Raw genomic sequence first — 26,638 nt, 5'->3', positions numbered from 1 at the left:
CAGTTAAATTTCTTAGACCCTAACTGGTTACCTTATTTTTCACTAAACATGGTGATGGCACTGTACAATCTTTTAAAAAAATCAATGTGGTAATACTATGTCCAATACTTTATTATATTAATATACATCCCTTGAGGATCTATCAAAAAAGATACAATGCAAAACATGGACAAAGTATATAGCTTTATGTATGGAAATATTAACTGACACAATGTATAACAGGGTTTCTCAGTAGGGCTCCAGTGATTGTCTGGATGCCACAATTCTCCTTTCTTTAAGACTTCCTTATGAATTATTGACACTTACCCACTAAATGCCAGAGGCCCTCCAATCACTGTGGACAATCAAAAATACACATTTTTCAAATATTTCTAGCTAAAATTCAATGACAGAATTTCAAACACACATACAACTTGAGACATCAGCCTTTAAATATTACAGTAAATAAAACACAACAATATGAAAAATGCTTACCACAGGCTGAGTGAAAAAAGTTTACAGTAAAGGTGTATAAATCCTTTGATTACACTATATTAAAATAAATGCATGTAAAAAGGACTGGAGAGAGGTTTTGATAGGGTGATAGGATCACTGGCAGTGTACCTTTTTCTCTATTTCTCCTGATATGACTATATTGGTTATATTAATTTTAGCTAGTTGACAGCTTTTACCTTATTACTACTTTTAAAGACCAGAGAAGTGAAGAAAACCAGCAAGCAAAAAAAGAAAAAACAAAAACCCCCACAAGTGTTGATGTTAGAAATCAGGCCAGGATTACCCTAGGGGTATTATGCACTTGAGGGGGGAGATGAGAACTCCTAGGGCACAGAGAATCCTATCCGGGTGCTGGATGTGTCCACTTTGTGAAAATTCAACAAGCTGTATACATTTATCCCTGCACTTTTCTGCTCCTTATACCTCCATGAAAAGCTTACTGAAAAAACAACAAAGATTTCTTACCATTGTAAAAAGGTTTTCATGATGTATGAGATTCCCTTATTGAGTAAAAAGTTAAAACAGAAATTCTGGATATTTATCATCTGGTAGCACTAATAAGAATTTTTAATATTTACAGTGAATGTTTACACCAATTCTTAATGTTTAAAAAGAAACTGAATCATGGCCTCACGCCAAAAAAAATTAAATTTAAAAATCTGAATTTTCATATTAGCAACCAAATCCTTAAAATGTTAATGAGAAACTATTCTCACATTCTATTAAAGAAATATCATTCCAAATTTAAAACAAATGAATTTCTACTCAGCTTCCAAAGATTAATCATAAAATACTGTTTCCACAACACTGCAAAATAGAATCATCTGTCTTCAATACAACTACTACTATTGCATTTTTATGCATTTCTGCCCAAATCTGCAAACACATCTTTAATGTAAGGACCAGGTTATGACAACTTCATTACAGAGCAAGCAGAAAACATGCCATTAGAAAAGCATGTAAATACTTGTGAAAAACAGGAATAGGGACTGACTGCCTTTAAGAAAAACTGGTCAAGGATTTTGCCTGGCCTATATGTGTTATATTTATGTTACAATTTTGCAAAATGTATTACAGTTTGTGACACAATAATTCTATATTAATGCACTGTTTAAGTGACGAGCTTTTTTATTCTCTGACTCCTAAACTCCAAGCAACTAATACTTGATTTCAAAAAACAGCCCATTACTAAATGTCAGATGATAACTGGCAGCATATTGCCACCCAAGTGCACTTTTCAACTATGTAAGTGGTGTTATGTTGGCAATGAAGAATATTCTGTGATATATTTCTTCTGCCCATGAGACACTTATTATCACAACCTTGAAAGCAAGGTTAGTTTACAATCATGTACAAAATATTTTACTATTTGATTCCAATTCTTTCAGAATACAGCACTCCTCCAAACAGTTCTCAATTATTAAGAAATGTTCTGAGCGCTTAAATGAAGAGATAGCTGAAAGCACTTTCAAAGTTATAAGATATTCAAAGCTATACATGAGATGGCTAGTCAATAAAGATACATGTGCATGCCCTTATGAAGCATCTTTGACAAAACTGTATTACCAAATCTATTCATGTAGAACCAACTTATATAAACCCAGATAAGTCATTCTACAACACAAACTACAAGACAAAATATTAATGTCATGAAAAACTTTTAAAAAGGTGACTTGGAAAAAAATAAAAGGCGACTGGGAGGGTGGAGGGGTGGCTGTCCTAGATTAGAGATAACCAAATGCATTGAGTGATCTGATTATATTCTAGATCAGAAAAAGAAAATGGAATAAAGGCATTATCAGTATAACTGAAGAAATTCAGATGTTATATTTTAATCAATGTTAAACTTCTTGGATGTGTTAATAGCATTGTGGTAATGCAGGAGAATGTACTTCTTAAGAGATTCACATTTAAGTGTTGAGGAATGAATAGTCATGGTGTCTGCAACTACTTTTAAAAGCATGGGAGAGGGGAGGGTTGTAGGGGTGTCTGTGTGTGTAGGTGGGGAGTGGGAGGGGGAGACACAAAGACAGAAATCAACTGTGGCAAACTATAAATGCAGATGGAGGGAACATGGGAGTTATTCTTTAGCTTTTCTGTATACATGAAATATTTCAAAACAAAAATGAGAAGAAAAACTTAAGTAAAATTTAAAAATCCAAACACCAACTTTTATCAACATCTATACAGTAACAATGCAATATACTTACAGAGAGAAAACCGAAAAAAGTAGGTCTACATGCATCACTATGAAACAAACCAAAAAGTCAAATACAAATTTTTTTAAAAAGGAGAAAAATCCTGGGGAACTACTATCCCTTCCTTCAAAGGATTTTGACAAAATGAACAAAATACTGAGAATTTTCATATTCTAAGCTCTAGCTTTAAAAAGTTTATGCCTGTAAGAAAGTAAACAACCTTCAAACCCCTTACAAATTCTGTGAGTAGATAGTACTGTACAAGGGAAACGTTACTTCAAAATACACTACTTGGGAAGTGTCTGAGAACTGTGAATGCCAGTCCAGATCTGGACTTTTAAAAGTATACAGCAGGAGTAATCCTGTACGGACTATTACTTTTTCTGAAAGGTTTAGGACGGTGTGACCTTCTAGGAGGAAATTTTAATCCGTTGCCAAAAGGGTGAACAGACTGATCTTTAACAACATGGATGGGCTCGGTTAAATGAACCAAGAAGATGCTAAATTTGTGAACACAGGCCTAGGGACAAATTTAGGCCTAATTCCATCTGTCATCACCTGCACACTTCCCCGTCAGCAACAACGGTCCGACACTGAGGCACTAAGAACTGGACAGTTTATCAGGCGCAGTCTCCGCGATTTGCCATTGCAAAAACGCTATCAGGAGCTTGCCATGAGGACTACCGCGGGCCCACCTGCGGCCATCTTAAGTTCGGGAAAAAAAAGAAGGGGAGGAAGGGCACTGAATTCGAGGACCCGGCGGCGACCAGAGCTCGGAAAGCACGAAAAAGGCAACCTCTCTAACTCCTCTGTAAGGGTTCTGTGCAGAGGTTAACCCACCAAATACGACTAACAAGGAAAGCAGGAGCGTGGGGCCCGGGCCGCGGTGCCCTAATCAAACATGGGCACCAAGGTAAACCCGGCGGTCACGTGACTGACACCGCGCGCCCCCGTCAGCGCTCTCCCCTATGCCTTGGTTCCCGAGGTCTCTCTAGCGCCCGCGCCCCTCCCCCAGCCGAGCTTGAGCACTTACTCCGGGGGGTAGAGCCGCAGCTCCTCAATTTCTCCTAGGAAGGAAAAAAGCGTCCGCATCTGCTCGCTGGTCACCGCCGACGACAGATTCGTCACCTGAATCACCGCCGTAGGGGTGAGGCCGAAGCCTAAGCCCAACCCGAAGCCGGCGCTGTTCATCCCGACCCCGCTGCAGCTGCCTGCCTCCCCAACGTCTACGACGCGTCAGCGACGAAGCCGGGAAAGCGGAGAACGCGCGGCCGCGAGCGCGCCCCCGCTAGCGAATTCACGGCAGCGGGCAGGTCTAGCCGTCCATTTCACAACTCCCCTGCTCCCAGGGCTGCGCGCGCCAGCCGGAAGCGTCTCCCCGGCAACCCGGCGGATCTCGCGGGGCTTCGGCCTGGGGCTCCCGGGTACCTAGGCTGTTTCTCCTGCTGCACTTCTCCCTGGCAAGGTTTTGATCGAGTTTTTTCCCGGCCTCCACTCGATCAGTTTCTTGTGCTCCTGTAAACGTGGGAGACCCACCTCTTTCCAGTCTTTATACTAGATAGGACTGGGGAACCAAGAGGCCTGGCCTGCTGGTGTGGAGCTGTGAAGAAGGAATGACTCGAGCATCGCAAATCAATACTTGACCGAACTATAACGTGTCATTATAATATACAGGCAGCTCCCTCGCCCCGACTATTTTAAAAAATTGGCCGGCGTCCTAATTGTGAAAAAACTTGGGAAATTTTACAAAACCTGTAAATTTTGAAGGAATTAAGGAAGGAAGCAGTTAAGATGAAGGCTATGCGGTTGTCGTTTATAACATTTTATCGCTCACTACGCAGGTATTAATATTTGAGTGTTATGTACCAGACACTGTTAGACAAGAGCACATAAAAGACAGTTACAGAAGGTCCACATAGACCTTGCAACCTAATGAGAGACAAGTAACAGTACTATGGGAAACTAGGGCAGATGTTCCCAAAATGCCATTCACAGAACCTGGAGGGTCCTCGAAGCCTTTTGAGTGATTATGCAAGGTCAAAACCGTTTCCATAATACTAAGACTCTGTTCATCTTTTTCACTTTGTTGATAGTTGCACTGATGGTGTAAAAGCAATAGTGAGTGACTGCTGGCACCTTAGCAGGAATCAAGGAAGTGGTGTCAAACTGCACTACTGGTATTTTGTATTCTTCACCTCCTGGCACTCATAGCATAAAGATTCATGATTTTTAAAATAATCTAGTTTAACTTAAGAATGTCCTTGACAAAGGAGTAAAAATTATTAATTTTATTAAATCTTCACCCTAGCATACACCTCTTTTTAATGTGTTAAGAAATGGTAAGTACTTCTGCTGCATGCCCAAGTAGGAGGAACATCTCCAGAAAAAGCACTTGTGTGATTGTTCGAGTTTTCACACAAAGATCCAAAATTTTTAAAGTTTGTATCCACCACCTTGAGCTTGACAGCTTTCCAGTATTTAGACTTTTCTGCTAAAATCACCAGTGATATTAACAAATGTATTTTTTCACATTATATATTGAAATAAGTGACCATTTGAAAATCTCTACAACTCAATGAACCACTGTTTTCAAAACAATCAATGCATGCTATTACAGAATCAAAAAGAGTCATCATTAAAATCATGGATTTTAATCTAGCAGAATACAAAAAGTTAATTGATATGGTTTCAGATTCAGTCCACGTTGAAATTGCACTCTTAGAAACTATCACATGTCCAGTTTGGTGTAGTATCAAACAAGAATATCTAGAATTATCTAGAAAGACTATGAAAATAGTTTCCCCTTTTCCAGCTCCTTATCTATGTGAGACCAGATTTTCTTCATATGTTTCAACAAAAACATATCACAACAGATTGAATGCACAAACAGATAGGGAAATCCAGCTGTCCTCTATTAAGCCAGACATCAAAGATCTTTGAAAAATGTAACGCAATACCACTCCTCTCAAGATCCTTTTTTGGGAAATATCACTTTATCATAAAAATACATCATTTACCCCCCATAGCCATTGGGAGCAGGCTGAAAAAATGCATCATTTATATAAGTACATAACAGGTTTATAATTATTTTTACATGGGTTTTTTAAATCTTAAAGTTCACAGATTTAATTACTTTTTTGATATATTTATTTATTGTGTTGAGTCTTTGTCGCTGCACATGGGCTTTCTCTAGTTGCAGCGAGCGGGGGCTGCTCTTCCTTGCGATGCAAGGGCTTCTCATTGTGGTGGCTTTCCTTGTTGCAGAGCACAGGCCCTAGGCGCACGAGCTTCAGTAGTTGTGGCACACAGGCTTAGCTGCTCCGCAGCATGTGGGATCTTCCTGGACCACAGCTCAAACCCGTGTCCCCTGCATCGGCAGGGGGATTCTTAACCACTGCACCACCAGGGAAGTCCCAGATTTAATTTCTAATATGATAAATATAGATAGATATCCCATAAATCTCTTAGGGTCCTTGATAATTTTTTTAACATCTTTATTGGGGTATAATTGCTTTACAATGGTGTGTTGGTTTCTGCTTTATAACAAAGTGAATCAGTTATACATATACATATGTTCCCATATCTCTTCCCTCTTGCGTCTCCCTCCCTCCCACCCTCCCTATCCCACCCCTCCAGGCGGCTTGATAATTTTTAAGAGTAAAGAGTAAAAGGGTCCTAAGACCAAAATGCTTAGAACTACTACCAGAGGGATAAGCACAGGGAGAATTGGGAGCATATAGGAAGGCCATTTAAACTTAGTGCCAGTGGAAGTCTTCCCAGGAGAGATGTTGCTTGCACTGAATCTTGAACAAATAGGAATTAGCCAGACAAGGAGGGAGGGAAGAGTAGTGAAGGGCATTCCAGACTGAGCTTGAAGAATATACAAAAGCAGAAAGGTATGAGAGCCCAAGTGACGTCCAGAATATACAAAGTTTAGTATTGCTAGACCAAAGGCTGAGAATGACTAGAGATACACACGAAAGAATAAGCCTTGATGAAAGATGCTGTTTGTCATGCTAAGAGGTTACTTTATGACAAATTGTTGGGAGCTGTTGAAGATGTTTGAGCAGGAGAGTGACTATGTCAAGATTCCTAGAATGACTGTTGTCACTGCAACATGGAGATATATTGAAAAGGGTGGAAACTAGAGGCAAAGGGACTGGTTCGAAGGGTAAGTGGTGGTAGTAGTGGAAAGCAAGAAACAGTCCCAAATTTAGGGTCATTGAACCCATTTAAGAATAAAAGGAATAGGGCTTCCCTGGTGGCTCAGTGGTTGAGAGTCCGCCTGCCAATGCAGGGGACATGGGTTCGTGCCCCGGTCCGGGAAGATCCCACATGCCGCGGAGTGGCTGGGCCCGTGAGCCATGGCTGCTGGGCCTGTGCATCCGGAGTGACGGGAGAGGCCACAGCAGTGAGAGGCCCACGTACCGCAAAAAAAAAAAAAAAAAAAGGCATTTAAAAAAAAAAAAAAAAAAGAATAAAAGGAATAAAAACTATCCATTCAGGAAAATATATATGGACATACACTTGGTTTTAGATACAATTACAAGTGTTTTTCGGTCTTCCTCAAGTCCAACCATAGATCCCAGGATTAACTACCACTTGTTTAGAACACTGGTCTTCAGACTTTCATGTGCATCAAAATCACCTGGAGGGCACATTAAAACAGATTGCTGGCTCCATCCCCAGATATTCTGATTCAGTAGATCTGGAGGAAGAGCCTGAAAATTTCAATTTCTAACAAGTTCCCAGGTGATGGTGCTGCTGGTGATCCAAGAACTCCATATTTTAAAAATAAATAAATTTATTTATTTATGGCTGCGTTGGGTTTTCGTTGCTGCGCGTGGGCTTTCTTTAGTTGTGGCCTTACGGGCTTAGTTGCTCCGTGGCATGTGGGATCTTCCCCGACCAGGGCTCAAACCCGTGTCCCCTGCATTGGCAGGCAGATTCTTAACCGCTATGCCACCAGGGAAGCCCCTAAGAACCCCAATTTGAGCACCACTGGTTAAGAAGGTTGTAAAGCAGTACTTATTCGATTTAGTAATCTGTTGATGGTAAAGCAGAGGGAGAAATTTGTTTCTGGCCTGAGGGACTGTGTAATAGTGCCATAGTTTAGGAGCAAAAATAAGAACGAAGAGCAAATTTGTAAAGAAGGAGCAAAAAATATTGAAATCCATTGTGGACAAGCTCCTGAAATGAAATTTAAGGAAAATGTCCAGAACTAAGATAAAGTATGTGATTTAAGCTTCAAAGTAGATACAGTTATGCCAGGTACATGTGTAGCATGAGAAATGCATTGGGTAACATTAAAGGGACAAATACAACAAACAGCCAAAAATAAAAAAATAAATAAAACCAAGCCAGGAGGAAAATTAGGAGGGAGGATAGTCACAAAACTTGAGGGAGGAAAAGTTTTAATGGGAAAAAATGAAGAGTAGGGAGGAAAGAATGATAAAAAGTATCAAAGTCTACAAAGATGACAAAATCAGGAATAAAATGTACCCATTGGTAGATATAATGTGACTACTGAGACAAAAGCTACATGAACCAGTTTAGAGAAGCAAAAGTCACAGTGTCATTGTCACTTCCACTGATTCCTCTATGAATATCTCAGCCAAATTTCCCACCCTTTGGCATGTCCTAGCTCTGCTACTCTGACCAATTTCAGACTGCTCCACCCTGGCCCTCTGAGATTCATTTTAGAATTCCAGCCTCCATGCTAGTATGTTCTGTCTCCAATCTCTGTAATCATTTTCATGGCCCCAATCTGCAGATATTTCTTCATCACAAGGCCCTTTGATTTTGTCTACCTACTGACCCAACATCTTCTAAATAAGACAAGCAGTGACAAAGTTGCAGTGCAGGAAAAAAGGTCTCCTCGTAAGTAAAACAGGCCCATAAGAGCAAACCAGAAACCAAAAATAAGAATGATAAACTCTAGCAAGTAAATTAACAACAAAAAGAGAAAGATATACATTAAAATTTGATGCATGTACAGTATTGGATTTAGAACCAAGAGGTGACTTTGGAGAGTACAGTGACAGGAAGAGAATGCTCGAGTTGGGAAGGGGCGCAGATCACTGTGGACTGTACTTATAAGAATAGGTCTTGGTGCCTTTGTTCAGTCTTGTTTTGCTTTTCAAACAAGCAAGATCTGCAGCAAACCTACTCTATGGAATTTTAAAAGAAATTTGACAGTAGAGAATAATTTAGAAGTAATTTTAGGTAAGGAAGAATCTGTAAGTAGCCCTATCTTTGAAGGAGGAGTACAGATTGTAGTCCTAAGACAGCAAGAACACACTGGAAGGAAGGTTAATCAGTTGTACTAGAAAGAATCAGAAAAGGAGTGAGAACTGTGCATGCACGAGTGCCTCTGTGTGTGTACAGGAAGTCCCCTATATGTGAACGAGTTCCATTTGGAGAGCATATTCATAAGTCCAATTTGTCCATAAGTCCAACAAAGTTAGCCTAGGTACTCAACTAACACAATCGGCTATATAGTACTGTACTGTAATAGGTTTATAATACTTTTCACACAAATAATACATACATAAAAAAAAAACACAAAAAATAAAGAGAACATTTTTAACCTCACAGGACAGTACCTTGAAAAGTACAGCAGTACTGTACAACAGCTGGCACACGGGGGCTGGCACGCATGTTCGCATCTTTGAAAGTTCGCAACTTGAAGTTTTGTACGTAGGGGACTTACTGTATTGTGTGGGGTGTTTTGAAATAGAACTTTTCCAGAAATGAAGCAGAAAACTTTTTTTTTTTTTGGCCACTCGACTTGCAGGATCTAAGTTCCCCAACCAGGGATAGAACCAGGGCCCCCAGCAGTGGAAGCGCAGAGTCCTAACCACCGGACTGCCAGGTAATTCCCTTCTTTTGGCTGTGTTGCGCAGCTTGAGGGATCTCTAGGCCACCAGGGAACTCCCCATAGTAGAAACTCTCTTAGTCTTTTTCGTCTTTTCCTGTGCTAAACTACATGACCCTCTTCTTTCAATACCCAGAACTCTCAATTAGTTCATGATGTCTCTAGTGGGCTAGTTCTGGAACCCTATCATTGGCATAATTTTTTTTAATTACTAACAAATTATTCTTGCTATCAACAGAGAGGAAAGTGTAGACAGCAATAAAGTAGAAGAAATAATTGCACAACGAAACTTGAGAAGGACTGTAAATAGGGCATATTTAGAACAGGCTTTGGCTACTCTAAATAAAGTAGAAAATATGTAAGAAGATGACTAAGGTATTTAATGGACTTGCAGGAAGAACAGAACAAAGAAATCTTAAGAAGGGAAGTGACCAGGGCAGCTCTGAGAACTTTGGCAGCAGATAATCATAGACCATCTCAAGAGTGTTGCCAATAAGGTAAATCAACTCCAATAATTCCCAGCTCCTGGCAACCACTGATCTGCCTTCTCTTTCTTTACATTTGGCTTTTTTGGAAATTATATATAAATTTAGTTATACGATACATAGTCTTTAGTGTCCGGCTTCTGTCATTGAGCATAATGTTTTTGAGGTTCATTCATGTTGGTAAGTGTTTCAGTAGTTTATTCCTTTTTAGTGCTGAACAGTAGACCATTGTATGAATGTTCAACATTGTGTTTACTTGTTCAACATTTGATGGACATTTGGATTGTTTCTAGTTTGGGGCTATTATGAGTAATGCTACTATGAGCATTCATGTAAAAGTGTAATTTCTCTTTGGTAGATACCTAAGAGTGGGATTGCTGGGTCATGTGGTAAGTTTGTTTAACTTCTTAAGGAATTGCCCAACTGTTTTCTAAAGAGGCTGTACCATTTTACATTTCCACCAGCAATGATGAGAGTTATGTAAGTAATGATGTATCATTATAGTTTTAATTCCCATTTCCTTAATAGCTAATAATGTTGAGCAACTTTTCTTGTGCTCATCAGCCATTCATATATATTATCTGATGATATGTCTATTCAAATATTCAAATCTTTTGTCATTTTTTAATTGGGCTGTTTCTCTTTTCATACAATTGTAAGAGTTCTTTCATTCTGGATATGAATCTGTTATCAGATGTATGACTTGCAAATATTTCTTCCCAGTCCCTCACTTGTCTTTTCATTTTCTTTTGGACATGCAACAGTGTTTAGTCTTTTCATTTTTTAATAGTGTCTTTCAAAGAGTAAACGTTTTTTATTTTGATGAAGTCCAAATTATCAATGTCTTGTGTTATGGACTGTGGGTTGTTTTTTTCTTTTTTTTTGGCTCTGACCAGGGATGGGACCCATGCCCCCTGCAGTGGAAACATGGAGTCCTAACCACTGGACCACGCCAGGGAATTCCCAGGACTGTGTTTTTATTGTCACATCCAAGAAATCTCTGCCTAACCCAAGGCTATAAAGATTTTTCTCCTGTGTTTTTCTAGACATTTTTAGTTTCATTTAGGTCTCTGATCCATTCTTAGTTAAATTTTATGTGTGGTGTGAGGTAAGGGTCATTGTTGTTGTTATCGTCCTTCTCCTTCTCCTTTCTCCTCTTTTTCTTCTTCTTCTTCTTCCTCTTCCTCTCCTCTTCGTCCTCCTCCTTCTTCTTCATATGATATCAAATTGTTCTACCACCATGTGTTGAAAAGACTATACATTCTGCATTGAATTGTCTGAGCACCTTTGTCAAAATTCAATTGACCAGGGCTTCCCTGGTGGCGCAGTGGTTGAGAGTCCGCCTGCCGATGCAGGGGACACGGGTTCATGCCCTGGTCCAGGAAGATCCCATGTGCCGTGGAGTGGCTGGGCCCGTGAGCCATGGCCACTGAGCCTGCACGTCCAGAGTCTGTGCTCCACCACGGGAGAGGCCACAACAGTGAGAGGCCCGTTTAAAAAAAAAAAAACATTCAATTGACCATAAGTTGAAGAATTTTATTTCTGGACTCTCAATTCTGTTCTAATCTATATATCTATTCTTACACCAATACCACACTATCTTAATTACCGCATATTCATAATAATTTTTGAGATGACCATGTGATATTTCTAGGATAACTTCCACTTAGTCATGATATGTAATCTTTTTTGTGTGTTGTTAGATTTGGCTAAAGTTTTTAAAAGAATTTTAATATTTATTTTCATGAGGGTTACTGGGACCTAATTACAAACAAAAATAAACAAATGGGACCTAATTAAGCTTAAAAGCTTTTGCACAGCAAAGGAAACCATGAACAAAATTAAAAGACAACCCTCAGAATGGGAGAAAATATTTGCAAATGAAGCAACCAGGCAAGGGATTAATCTCCAAAATATACAAACAGCTCATGTGGGACTTCCCTGGCGGTCCAGTGGTTAAGACTGCACTTCCACTGCAGGGGGCGTGGGTTTGATCCCTGGTTGGGGAAACTAAGATCCTGTATGCCACGTGGCGTGGCCAAAAATTAAAAAAAAAAAGATCATGCAGCTCAATATCCAAAAACCAAACCACCCAATCAAAAAATGGGCAGAAGAGGGACTTCCCTCGTGGTCCAGTGGTTAAGACTCTGTGCTCCCAATGCAGGGGGCCCAGGTTTGATCCCTGGTCAGGGAACTAAAAATCCCACGTGCTACAAAGGAGATCCCATGTGCTGCAACTAAGTACAGTCAAATAAATAAATAAATATTTTTTAAAAATGGGCAGAAGATCTAAATAGACATTTCTCCAAAGAAGACATACAGATGGCTAAAAAACATATGAAAAGATGCTCAACATCACTAATTATTAGAGAAATGCAAATCAAAAGTACAATGAGGTATCACCTCACACCAGTCAGAATAACCATCATCAAAAAACCTACAAACAATAAATGCTGGAGAGGGTGTGGAGAAAAGGGAACCCTCTTGCACTGTTGGTGGGAATGTAAATTGGTACAACCATTACAGAGAATGGTATGGTGGTTCCTTAAAAAACTAAATATAGAACTACCATATGATCCAGCAATCCCTCTCCTGGGTATGTATCTGGAGAAAACCACAATTTGAAAAGATACGTGCACCCCAATGTTCATTGCAGCACTATTTGCAATAGTGAAGACATGGAAGCAACTTAAATGTTCCTCAACAGAGGAATGGATAAAGACAATGTGGTGATATATACAATGGAATATTACTCAGCCATAAAAAAGAACAAAATAATGCCATTTGCAGCAACAACATGGATGGACCTAAAGATTTTCATTCTGAGTGAAGTAAGTCAGAAAGAAAAACAAATATCATATGATATCGCTTATATCTGGAATCTAAGAGAAAGGGTACAAATGAACTTACCTTCAAAATGAAAATAGAGTTACAGATGTAGAAAACAAACTTATGATTACCAGTGGGTAAAGGGGGCAGGGATAAATGGGGAGATTGGGACTGACATATACAAACTACTATATATAAAATAGATAACTAATAAGTACCTACGGTAAAGCACAGGGAACTCTACTCAATACTCTGTAATGGCCTATATGGGAAAATAATCTAAAAAAGAGTGGATATATGTATATGTATAACTGAGTCACTTTGCTGTTCACCTGAAACGAACACAACATTGTAAATGAACTATACTCCAATTTAAAAAAATTTTAAATCATAAAAACGAATTTTAATATTTCTTTTCAGGCTTCCCTGGTGGCTCAGCAGTTAAGCATCTGCCTGCCAATGCGGGGGACACGCTTTGAGCCCTGGTCCAGGAAGATCCCACATGCCGCAGAGCAACTAAGCCCGTGTGCCACAACTACTGAGCCCACATGCCACAACAACTGAAGCCTACGTGCCTAGAGCCTGTGCTCCGCAACAAGAGAAGCCACCAAAATGAGAAGCCTGCGCACCACAAGGAAAAGTAGCCCCTGCATGCTGCAACTAGAGAAAGCCCCTGCACGCAGCAACGAAGACCCAACACAGTCAAAAATAAATTAACTACTTTTAAAAAAAGGTAATTATTCTTAAAAAAAACTTTTTTCTTTTCATGAGGGATATTGGTTTACAGTTTTCTTTTTTCACAATGACATTATCTGGCTTTGGTGTCAGGATAATACTGGCCTCATTGAATGAGTTGGGAAGTGTAACTTCTTCCTCTATTTTGTGAAGGAGTTATATCAGATTGGTATTATTTCTTCTTCAATTATTTCATAGAATTTGCCTATGAAGCCATCTAGCCCTGGGATTTTCGTTATGGGAAGATTTTTCATTACTAAGCTAAATTTTTACTTCTTATATGTCTAGTTTTGGTAGTTTTTGTATTTCTGAGAATTTATCCTTTGCATCTAAGTTGTATAATTTGCTGACCAAAAAAAGATGTTCAAATAATACCTTAATACAGCAGTCCCCAAACTTTTTGGCACCAGGGACGGGTTTCACGGAAGACAATTTATCCACGGACAGGGGCGGGGGGCGGGGATGGTAATGCGAGCGATGGGGAGAGGCAGATGAAACTTCACTCGCTGGCCCGCCACTCACCTCCTGCTGTGCGGCCCGGTTCCTAACAGGCCACGGATCAGTACCAGTCCGAGGCCCAGGGGTTGGGGACCCCTGCCTTAATATATCCTTTCAATTTCTGTAGGGTCAGTAGTAATATTCTCTCTTTCAATCCTGATATTGGTCATTTATGCCTTCTTTTTTTTTCTTGGTTGGTCTAACTAAAGATTTATCACTTTTGTTGGACTTTTCAAAGAATCATTTTTTAGTTTCATTGATTTTTCTCTACTATTTTTATTTCATTGATATCCACTCTGATATTATTTCCTTACTTGTGCGTAGTTTGGGTTTAAATTGCTCTTTTCTAATTTCTTAAGGTGGAAGCTTACATTATTGATTCAAGACTTTTTGTTTTCTAACATTACCATTTAATGTTATATATTTTTCTCTAAGCACGGTGGGGAATACTTCCTTTAGAGTGTTGGGGAAAGCTATTCAGAGGTAGAAGTCTCACCAGAAACACAATGCTACAAATCCAAGTTTCTTTTTCATACTAATTTATTTATTTTAAATATTTATTTATTTTGGCTGAGCTAGGTCTTAGTTGCGGCATGCATGCGGGATCTAGTTCTCCGACCAGGGACCGAACCTGGGCCCCCTGCACTGGGAGCGCAGAGTCTTACCCACTGGACCACAGGGAAGTCCCTTGATACTTATCTATAATTTAATTGTTGTGGCTGTAAAACATACTATGAATGATTTCAATTCTTTTAAATTTATTGAGACATATTTTATGGCCCAGCACATATTCTGTCTTGGAAAATTTTTCTGTGTGCAATTGAAAAGAATGTGTATTCTGCTGTTGTTAGATGGAGCATTCTGTAAATATCACTTAAGTCAAGTTGGTTGATAGTGTTGTTCAAGATTTTTATATGCTTGTGTGGCATGCTGTACAGCAGCGGTCCCCAACATCTTCGGCACCAGGGACTGGTTTCGTGGAAGAAAATTTTTCCACAGACCGGGGGCCGGGGATGGTTTCGGGATGATTCAAGCGTGTTACATTTATTGTGTGCTTTATTTCTATTATTATTACATTGTAATGTATAATGAAATAATTAGACAACTCACCATAATGCAGAAACAGCAGGAGCCCTGAGCTTGTTTTCCTGCAACCTGATGGTCCCACCTGGGGGTGATGGGAGACAGTGACCCAAAGTGTGTTTCTTATGTCCAGTCTCCTCTGTGATCTCGTTTCGGTTGCTGTCACTGCAGAAAACCCTGCTTCACAAAGACAGGATGTTGGAAATGGAAGCAGGCTTTTCAGTGCTTTTGTGGCAATCTCAGGATATTCTGCCTTCACTTTAATCCAGAACATATGGAGATCTGAAGTTGTCTCAAACATACTTTTAAGGCCACCATCATTTGCGATCTCAAGCAGTTGATCCTCTTCTAGCATGGGCAAAGTCAGTTCACCTGGCTTATCCACAAATGGGCCATGGATCTATTCCTTCCCAGTTTAGGGGTCTTTTGTGGTTGGGAAGTAATGCTCAAATTCTTTTCAAAGCTGAGATAGGTGGTCATGCACCAGCTGGGAGAAAGAAAGCCCTGGCTCAGTCTCTTTCAAAATCTCTGCTAATGTTTGAAACATGTCAAAAATCCCAATGTTCACTCATCTCCCCCTTCAGTCCAGTTTGGCTTTGAACACAGCCACTTTATCTGTCGACTTGAACACAGCTGTCGTTCTCCCCTGAAGTGAGAGATTGAGTTTGTTGAGCAGGTTGACTATGTCACACAAGTAAGCAAGTTTTGTGACCCATTCTGTGTCACTGAAATGTGCTGCCAGTGGTGACTGTTCTTCTAAAAGAAATCCCTGGAGCGGTTCTCATAACTCAGAAACTCTGGCCAGAGATCTACCTTTAGAAAGCCACCTCACTTCTGTGTATAAGAGAAGACGTGTGCTCTGCGTCCATCTCCTCACAGAGCTGCACGAACAGACGTGAGTTAAGGTCATGTACCTTAATGTGGTACTTCAATGTGTACTTTAATGTGATAATTTTAATCACATGCTGAAAAACATTGTTAAGTTCAGGTGACATTTTTCGGCTAGCCAGCATTTCCCTATGGATGACACAGTGCGTAGACTCACATTCAGAAGCGACCTCTTTGACCCAAGTAGTGAAACCAGAAAGCCGTCCAGTCGTGGCAGCCACTCCATCTGTGCATATACTGACACAAAATGATTAGTTCAGTTTTCTGATATGTAATTATTCAAAGACTTGAATAGTTTGCAGCTGTGATGTTGGTTGGCAACAAAAGTGCACATAACATATCCTCATGCACATCCTCCTGAAAAATACATCGCACAAAAACAAGCATTGTTGCCTCGTTGTCAACATCTGTAGACTTGTCAACCTGGATTGCGTACCACGGTGACTCATTAATCCTCTCCAACAATTGTACCTCAATATCCTCTGCTATTTCATCAATTCCTCTAGTTATGGTGCTAGCCGAAAGAGGAACATGTGCCACCTTTTGAACTTCAGCCTCTCCTAAAAGTTCACAACAAATGTCCTTAGCAGCAGGCAGGATCAACTCTTCACCAATAGTAAAGGACTTCTTATCTTAAGCAATGCGGTTAGCCACTAAGAATGATGCTCTCAGTGCAGACACATTTGATGAAGTGGTAGCCTTCAATAATTGCTTCTGTTCTTCGTGTTCACGTTTTTTTTCTTTTGAAAAGCTCCAAAGGCTTGTCTTTTAATGCAAGATGCTTGGTCTCCATGTGGTGAAGCAGTTTTGAAGGTTTTATGGCTTCGTTGGATAGCCGGTCGCCACATATTATCCAAAGCAGGCTTGGAGAATGTGAATCACCTGTTGCAATGAACCTGTAATTTAAGTAGGACTCTGCTCTCTTCTTTTAAATACAGCTTTCTTTTTGTTGACAGTCTTAGAGTCTTCTGCTGTCTCATCATTGGGTCTTTCCCCCTTTTCAAAGAAGCTCTCCGGTGACGTTTGTTTTTTACTCATTTTGGCGAGGGTTAGCTTGTGGGCTTAGCAAAACTGTGACTGAGACAAGTGTGCAGTGAGGGAAAGAGGCGAGGGTGGAAGTGGTAAATAGAATAACGGGCGGGCCACGTGGACTAAAATAAGTGTCGGATTCTGACTTAACGCCTGCCACCAGATGCAGCTGTACAACTGAAGTACATCAACCTGCTTGTCACTGTAAAGCCTGCCACCAAATTCAGTTACTTGCCACTTGGCGCTCACAGATGGGGTTGTGATATGAGTCTGCAAACGATTTATTATGGTCTCTGTGCAGTCAAACCTCTCTGCTGATGATAATCTATATTTGCAGCCTCTCCCCAGTGCTAGCATCACCACCTCACCTCTATCTCAGATCATCAGGCGTTAGATTCTCACAAGGAGCCTGCAACCTAGATCCCTCACATGCGCAGTTCACAGAGGGTTCGCGCTCCAATGAGAATCTAATGACGCCTCTGATCTGACAGGAGGTGGAGCTCAGGCGGTAACGCGAGCAATGGCGAGCGGCTGTAAATACAGACAAAACTTCGCTCACTCGCCCGCTACTCACCTCCTACTATTGGTCCAGGGATTGGGGACCCCTGCTGTACAGGATTCTAGTACTGGAGAAGCTGCCCATGCTGCAGAAGCATGGTGGTGGACAACCACCTACACTGTAGGAGCTGGACTCTGGTGAAACCTTTCCAATTGCAATGATTCTCCATCACCCCTTATTGAAAAATTTTAACATTGTACCATCTGGCAAATAAAAATTATTTCAAAGGCTCATCTTTTACACAGAGTTGACAATCAAGGGTACATTTTGAGTTAAGAGACAGTAGACATGTCTGTCCTGTGATGTGCGGTCATTATGTCCCTGCTCAGTTTTTAAAAAATTCTTACTTTTGTGTTTTAGCTTGCTTTCTAGGTGTTACCCCTCTGTCTGCATAGACTGATAATCAACCACTGATTAGCCCAAGGCGGTGCTAAACCACCTCAAAGCAGTAAGTTTCCCCACACTTATCAATGGATTTGTATGTGCATTTATGAGTATATTCAAAATTCAGGAATCTTTTAAGATTTGCCCCAGCTTTTACTTCTTACCAGGCTTCTAGGTCTCCCCGGGCATGCTTGCAGCCTACCAATCAGCCAGAGATGTGTAGGGAGCTTGTCAAGCCTCTCTATGGCTCTCTTATTGCCAGGATATATCCCTATTATATATCTTGCTGGCCACTCCTCCCAACTAGAACCATAACCTAAGACTAGCAGAATCAGGGACTCTGCCCATTCATTTTCTATCAGGTTTGCTGCTTTTATTGACCACACTATGGGGTGGTATTTTCTATCCTCTGTTCCAAATCAAGTCATCCAGCTCTGGCAGTGAAGCTGCTACTTTCCACAGCCAGCTCCACCCTGGTAGAACATCTGTGCCATTGGAGCAGGAGATGGGCTGGGGCTGGGAATGGGAACAGCCCCAGGCAAGAACCCCACAGACTCATACTGCTCCTACCTGAGGTTCAGCGGTTTTTCATAAACAAGCACTTCTCCATTTGTTCGTCTTTAATTTTCCAGAACGCTGAAATGGCTGGTTCTGACAATTTTGTCTAGTTGTTTACAGGGGAGAGCATTTACCAACCTCTTTACTCCACCATGGCCAGAAGCCTCTGCTGGTAGACCTTAAGATGGAGATTTATTCACCTCTGAGAATAATTTCATGATAAATATCTGTCATTACTGTGAGGCTCCTAAGGAAGCAGCAGACACATAACCAAGCTCTAAAAAGCTGAACTGTAGATTTAAATAACACGACTCTCTCATTACATTCCAAATTTTCCATGATTTACAAGTGAAGAAACTAAAGCACAGAGAGATCCACTCAGAAAACATTTGTTGAGCACTGACTTTATGTCAAACACTATTCTAGGTTCTGGGGACAGAGTAGTGAAAAAAATAGTCCCTACGCTCATGGTAACATTTTAGTGAATTAAATTCTGGAGACTAAGAAACTTGCCCAAGATCACATAACCAGTGAGTGATGATTCCAGTCTGTTTGACTCCCAAGGTCTTCCCACTTCTCCACAATGTCCCTTGTCTAAGTCTGTTGGGTTGCTATAACAAAGTACAATTGACTGAATGGCTTAAAAAAGAAAATTATTGGGCTTCCCTGGTGGCGCAGTGGTTGAGAGTCCGCCGGCCGATGCAGGGGACACGGGTTTGTGCCCCGGTCCGGGAAGATCCCACATGCCGCGGAGCGGCTGGGCCCCTGAGCCATGGACACTGAGCCTGCACGTCCGAAGCCTGTGCTCTGCAACGGGAGAGGCCACAACAGTGAGAGGCCTGCGTACCGCAAAAAAAAAAAAAAAAAAAAAAAAAACGGAAAGTATTTCTTATAGCTCTGGAGGCTGGGAAGTCCAAGATCAAGGTACCAGCAGATTCAGTGTCATGATGAAGACTTCCTTCCTGGTTCACACATGACCATCTTCTCACTGTGTCCTCACACGGTGGAAGAGACATGGGAGCTCTCTAGGTTCACTTTTATAAGGGCACAAATCCCATTCATGAGGGCTCCACCTTCATGACCTAATCACATCCCAAATGCTCCACCCCCTAATACCATCACACTGAGAGTTAGGATTTCAATGTATGAATTTTGGGGGATACAAACATTCAGTCCTTAACACTCCTCAGCAATAACTTAGGTGTGAATAATACTTTTCAGCATAAAGTGAACTTTCAACAATTTTACCTTGTTAGATCGTCAAGGGAAAACTGTGATGTAGAAATTTTAATGGTTAAACAGAAGCATAAAAGAAGTATTTAAAAAGAAAAGCATACCCAAGACTTAAAACACAGGCTTTCTAATACCTAATTATTTCCCTTAGTCATTAAAACATAATTTTTAGAGCAAAAACCTTATTTGATGAAAAAATTTTTGAATAGGTAATACACGAATATAATTCAAAATCTACAAAAGGGTATATAATTCAGTTACTTAAGTAGGTACTCAAAAAGGGAAGACATAGTTTAAAAGTCTCTCCCAACCCCTGTTTCTCAGCCACCTAGTTTTCCTTCCGTGGGAGAATAAACTGCATTGCTTGTTTAACATCCCTCTTGTCCAGACACTCAACTAGGTGCCTAATAGGTCCTAACAAAAGTAACTCAAAGTAACCACATACATATAGTACAGTGTTAAGACCAATATAAAGAGAGTTGGGTTTTTTAAATTAAAACAATACATGTTTATTTCTCAGTCATGTTATCCATCCAATGTGCCAGGGAATTCTGCTCATTGTAGTCCCCAATGTATATGAATATAATCTGACGTGCAAGATAGGAGAGGGACGATTTCTTAGCCTTTGGTATAGAATGTGGTCTTCTAATGAACTGAAACAAATTAAAGGAAAATATTTTCCTGACCTATTTCAATAAGCTTTGGAGGAAACATCAAAGAAATTTATTAAAACCTCTAAGGAATAAACATTCTTATATAATTTACTCCCACAGAGATTCATAGGAATATTTGTAAATTTTAAGAGCAGAAATTTTATATTCTTACCCTGGTTGACTATTTAGACCTAGCTGTCCTTGAAAACTTAACAGAATAATAAAAACTGAAGCAGAATTTTCCACTATGAAATGCTCAAAGCTCTTCACTCTGCTGTCAGGAAAGTGTTGCTAGAGATGCAACATGGAATGCAACATGGAATGCAGCATGTTAAGGAATGCAACATGTTGAGCAATGAAATTTTTAGTGCAATAAGCAGAAGAGTCAAAACGTCCTTCTTTGGCAATGGTCTACTTGTGTTCACAGCTTGTCATGCTCCCCAAATCTCCACATGTTCACAACCCAGAAACTCTTTGAACCCCATCCTTTTGGGTTTTTATGGAGGCTTCATTACATAGTCATGATTGATTGAATCATTGGTCATTGGCATTGATTCAACCTCCAGCCCCTCTCTCCTCCCCAGAGGCAGGTGAGTGGGTGGCGGGGCACTGAAAGTTCCAATTCTCTAATCTCATGGCTGGGTTGCCTGGCAACCAGCCCCCATCCTTAGGTTACCTAGATGTTTTCCCCAAAGTCGCCTCATTAACATAACAAAAGATACCTTTATAGCTCTCCTCTCTTAAGAAATTCCAATGGTTTTGGAGCTCTGTGCCAGAAAACAAATAAATGTTTCTATTATAAATCGCAGTATCACACCTACCCTAACAAGAGATTTGTATATCTAACTGCCTCCTGGTGATCTCCCCTTGAACGTCCAAAAAGCTGTTCAAACTCAAAATGTCCAAAAGTGATCTATTTTTATTTCCTGATGCCCATATCAAACTTGCTGCTCTTTTGCACTTGTCAACCTCTCAACTTGTCCATATCCCTTCCAACCCTTACCCGCCACGCACCTTATACTTTAGCTTTGTTAGGCTACGTCTACTTCCTACAAGGTACCCTACTGTTATTCACATTTGTTGCAGAATGACTTTTGCACCACATAAGTGACTTAATGCAATTCACAGTTCATTGTCCCTAACCCATTCCTGTGAGTTAATTAATGCTTGGCACTTACTGCTGCATGGACACAAAGGAAAAGATTGATGTCCTAAACGCTCAATCCCCCATTCTCTCACTCCGGAATCCTGGCTAGAAGGCTATCTGGGTTCTGACAATTCTTCCTTTGCAAGGGATGCCGCTTTCCAGAGTTAAAATGTTACCTGTGCCTCTGGACTCTGCCGTCTCAGATCCCAATCTCACTCATCCCTGTGAAAATTGGAGGAGTGAGGTTGGCCCTTAGGGCACCATCCTACCAGGATGAATACTGTTCTAGCTGTAGCCACCCAGCTCCTGCTTATGAACCCTCTCCCCGAAGTTGATACAACAGAAATAGAAAAAAATAGCTCTCATATATTTCCTCATATGATATATACAGAAAATTGGGGGGGAGGGGTCTCATTAGCAATGGTATAACTACTTTATGTAGGGAGACAAGTTCAATAAACAAAAACTTTCTTCTGACTTATGAGGGCCAGTAAACATTTATTTTTTGATTCATGATACATTTTAGCAGAAACACACTCCCAGTTTTGCTCCAAACATTACTACAGCCTTAGCTTTTGTTTTTCCGAGAGTAGAAAAACATTTATAAAAGAAATATTCATACTCAGGCTGATGCTTGCTTTATTATTTTCCTTCTAAAATGCCGAGTTAGGTAACCACAAAACAGAACTTCAATAAATATCTTCCAAAGACTATTTGCCTTGCTTTCATAATACTGCTTCCTTGATCAGGAATGCTGCATCAGTTTGATGGGCTGCTATAACAAAGTACAGTGGCTCCCCCCTTATCTGTGGTTTCAGTTATCCACGGTCACTGCAGTCTAAAATTATTTAATGGAAAATTCCAGAAATAAACAATTCATAATTTTTAAATTGCATGCCGTTCTGAGTGGCATGACGGCGTCTCACACCATCCTGTTCCATCCCTCCCAGGATGTGAATCATCCCTTTGTCCAGCATATCTCACCCAAATAGTCACTTAGTAACCATCTTGGTTATCAGATCAACAATCACAGTGTTGCGGGGCCTGTGTGCAAGTAACACTTATTTTATTTAATAATGGCCCCAAAGTGCAAGAGTAGTGATGCTGGCAATTTGCATATTCTCTTACTGTGCTTAATTATAAATTAAACTTTATAATAGGTGTGTATGTACAGGAAAAACACAGTACATTGTAAGGTTCAGCACTGTCCTCAGTTTCAGGCATCCCCTGGGGATGGACTGTATCCCCCATGGATGAGGGGGGACTACCATACCACAAACTAAGTGGCTTAAACAATAGAAATTTATAATCTCACAGTTCTGGAAGCTAGAAGTCTGAGATTAATATGTCAGAAGGCCTAAGCTCCCTCTGAAGGCACTAGGGAAGGACCTGTTCCACGCCTCACTTTTAGATTCTGGTAGTTCCTTGGCTTTTGGCAGCGTTAACTCCATTATCTACATGGTATTCTCCTTGTGTGTGTCTGTGTGTCCAAGTTTTTCCTTTTTATAAGAATACCAGTCATATTGGATTAGGGGTTCATCCTCGAGTATTAAACCTCATTTTAATTACATTGACAGTGACCCTATTTCCAAATAAGGTCACATTTTGAGGTACTAGGGGATAGGACTTCAACATATTAATTTAGCGGGCACGTGGTCCAATACGTAAATGCCTTCCCTCATTTGTTCACCTGGAAATGCCTGCTCATTTTTCATGGCTCACAGCATCTTCTGTGAAGCCTTTCCTATCTCCTCCGGGGACTATCAACAATCCCTTCCTTTGTGGCCACACTGGGCCCTGTGCTACTTCTATCACATTTATTTATTTTCTAACCTTTCTTCCCCTACTAGACTGTAAGTTGCTTGTGGGCAGGGACCTGTCTTGCTCATTTTTCACTCCTTAGCTTCTAGCAGAGTGCATAGTACATAATTAATGCTAAGTAAATATTTGCTGATTGAATGGATGAGTGGATAAATAGGGTATAGGCCAACTTAAATAGGAAATAAAAACAAGCTAAATCCCCAGAATCTGTTTCAAAAAACGAGATGAACACAGAAGACTTGTCCAACCGGGCTCTGCATTTGAGAGAAACTTGTGCTGTTCCTCAACGTAAATTCTCGTGGATCTAGACCTATCCAATATAGTTACCACTAGCCATTTAAATTTAAATAAATTAAAATTAAATACAATAAAAAATTCAGCTCATCAGTCACACTAGCCATATTTTTTAAAAATAAATTTATTTATTTTATTTATTTTTGGCTGTGTTGGGTCCTCATTGCTGTGCATGAGCTTTCTCTAGTTGCAGCGAGCGGGAGCTACTCTTTGCTGTGGTGCGTGGGCTTCTCATTGAGGTGGCTTCTCTTGTCGCAGAGTACGGGCTCTAGGCGCGTGGGCTTCAGTAGTTGTGGCAGGTGGGCTCTAGAGCACAGGCTCAATAGTTGTGGTGCATGGGTTTAGTTGCTCCGCAGCATGTGGGATCTTCCCAGACCAGGGCTCGAATCCACGTCCCCTGCATTGGCAGGTGGATTCTTAACTACTGTGCCACCAGGGAAGCCCCACACTAGCCATATTTTAACGTTCAATAGCCACTTGTGGCTATCGGTTATCATATTACACAGCACAAATATAAAACGTGTCCATAATTTCAGTAAGTCCTATAGGACGGTGCTGGTCTAGAAAATAAAATACTCTTAAGGAGACAGTCCTTCTCAAAGACACAACTCAATTTAACAGTATTAATTCATCTTTTCCTATAAGACAGTATCATGTTTGGTGTCAGCAAGATACAGAAAATGAATACGATTACTGTGATCTTAAGGGACTCACCATTTGTTAGTTCAGTGAATTTGTTTAAAATGTTTTACTAAGGAGAAATTTGTTACATTTGAAAAATCATCTACCAAAGCAAACAAAAGTAAGGAAAGATCAGGAAATGTTTTAACAATGAAATGCTTTTTTACTCACTATTGGATTATTAAATTGACAACTTAGATACCTGTAAAGGTCATGGCTATCATGCACACATGCTGATCACTGTGTCAGAGGTGGAATAGGGCTACATTTTGATTTAACATACATGTGTCCAAACTGCGACTTCTTAAATAAGTGTTTAAGAAGAATTTAAATACACATTTAGGGAATTCCCTAGCGGTCCAGAGGTTAAGACTCCGTGCTTTCACTGTAGCCGTGGGGTGCGGCTAAAAAAAAAAACAAAAACCCCCCACACATTTAGTATTTAGCTGTGTTCTAGAATCTTATGAACCACAATTAAGTCAAACTAAATTACATTTATTTTTTTAGTTTAGAAACAACCTCAGGAACACCTTTACTACGAACCATCAGGTTAGATGGGAGCTGGGATCTAGTGAAAATCTAGGGAAAAACAGTTTTCCTATGACATATGGCAGAGCCCCCTCAGGCTTATAATTAGACCATAATAAAACCGAAGGTCACTTTATGTGTCACAGAGGGTGTCTGTGCAAACATTCAAGATGATCACACTGAATTCGAAAATGGATATATTTATTAACTTACAGATAAAGTTAAAAACATTGGGGAAATTAAGAGAAACCATTTTGTATGGAAAATAAGTATGTTTCTTGCATAGTAAATTTGAAACCATACTTATAGAAATATTTCAATCCTTTTCAAAAGACCCACCTTAAATATCATATTTGGTTTTGAATTATATACAATGCCTGCTTTCATTTCTCCCAGCTTTATTGAGTTATAATTGACATAAAACATCATGTACATTTAAAGTGTACAAAGTGTTGATTTGATACACATATATTGTGAAATGATTTATCTCCCATAGCGTCAGCTAACGCCTCCGTAACATCACCTAACTACCGTTTTTTTTTGTGTGGTAAGAACATTTAAGATCTACTTTCTTTATTACACTTCTTTCCTGTTTTTGTTTTTTTTTAAATAACCACATGTTCTAAGTGTACATTTTTTGTCAAACTTTGCAACAGTTATTTCATACAGATATTTAATACTTAAGTTATTGTGTACTTTCTTGATAGTATTCTGATTTTCAAGGATTACCTTTTTGTATTATCAAAAAACACGTTTGGGGCCTCCCTGGTGGCGCAGTGGTTGAGAGTCTGCCTGCCAATGCAGGGGACACGGGTTTGTGCCCCGGTCCGGGAAGATCCCACATGCCGCGGAGCGGCTGGGCCCGTGAGCCATGGCCGCTGAGCCTGTGCGTCTGGAGCCTGTGCTCTGCAATGGGAGAGGCCACAACAGTGAGAGGCCCGTGTACCACAAAAACAAAAAACAAACAAAAAAAAACCACGTTTGAATTTAGCATAAAAAAAAACTTGGCAAACTTTCAAGTATATAAAAGAGTTTTATTAATTACAGTCACCGTGCTGTACATTAGATCCCCCAAACTTATTTGTCTTATAACTGGAAGTCTGTACCCTTTCACAAATATCTCCCCATTTTCCCCACCTCCTCAGCCCCTGGTAATCACCATTTTATCAATGCTTTCTGTTTCTATGTGTTCAGCTTTTTAGATTACATGTATAAGTGATATCATACAGTATTTGTGTTTGTCTGACTTATTTCACTTAGCACAATGCCCTCAAGGTCCATCCACATAGTCACAAATGGCAAGATTTTCTTCTTCCTACTGGCTTCTTCCACACACACATACACATAACATGTATCTCACATCTTTATCCATTCATCCATTAACAGACACTGAGGTTATTTCCGTATCTTGGCTATTGTGAGTAAAGCTGCCATGAACGAGGGAGTGCAGATATTTTTCAAGATCCTGATTTCATTTCCCTTGGGTATATACCCTGAAGAGAGATTGCCAATAATTTCTTAAGGAGCCTCCATACTGTTTCCCATAGTGGCTGTACCAATTTACATTCCCACCAACAGTGCATAAGGATACCCTTTTCTCCACATCCTCACCAAAACTAGTTATCTCTTACCCTTTTGATGACTGCCATTCTAACAGGTGCGA

The 26,638-nt window shown here is 40.2% G+C and overlaps 1 protein-coding gene across 2 annotated transcripts in view; it reads right to left on the bottom strand.

The window, feature by feature from the left end:
• The window catches only part of SREK1 (splicing regulatory glutamic acid and lysine rich protein 1), a 50,950-nt gene extending 46,956 nt beyond the window's left edge, over nt 1-3,994 (bottom strand). For both annotated transcript variants that reach the window (XM_065874152.1, XM_065874153.1), the window contains exon 1: nt 3,727-3,994. In XM_065874152.1, the coding sequence (XP_065730224.1) occupies nt 3,727-3,884 (158 nt within the window). In that variant the 5' untranslated portion in view covers nt 3,885-3,994. The remainder of the gene's footprint in view (nt 1-3,726) is intronic.
• Nucleotides 3,995-26,638: the final 22,644 nt, after the last annotated feature.

This window comes from Phocoena phocoena, chromosome 3, assembly GCF_963924675.1.
Source record: "Phocoena phocoena chromosome 3, mPhoPho1.1, whole genome shotgun sequence".
NCBI lineage: Eukaryota > Metazoa > Chordata > Mammalia > Artiodactyla > Phocoenidae > Phocoena > Phocoena phocoena.
This window is presented reverse-complemented; position numbering and strand designations above follow the sequence as displayed.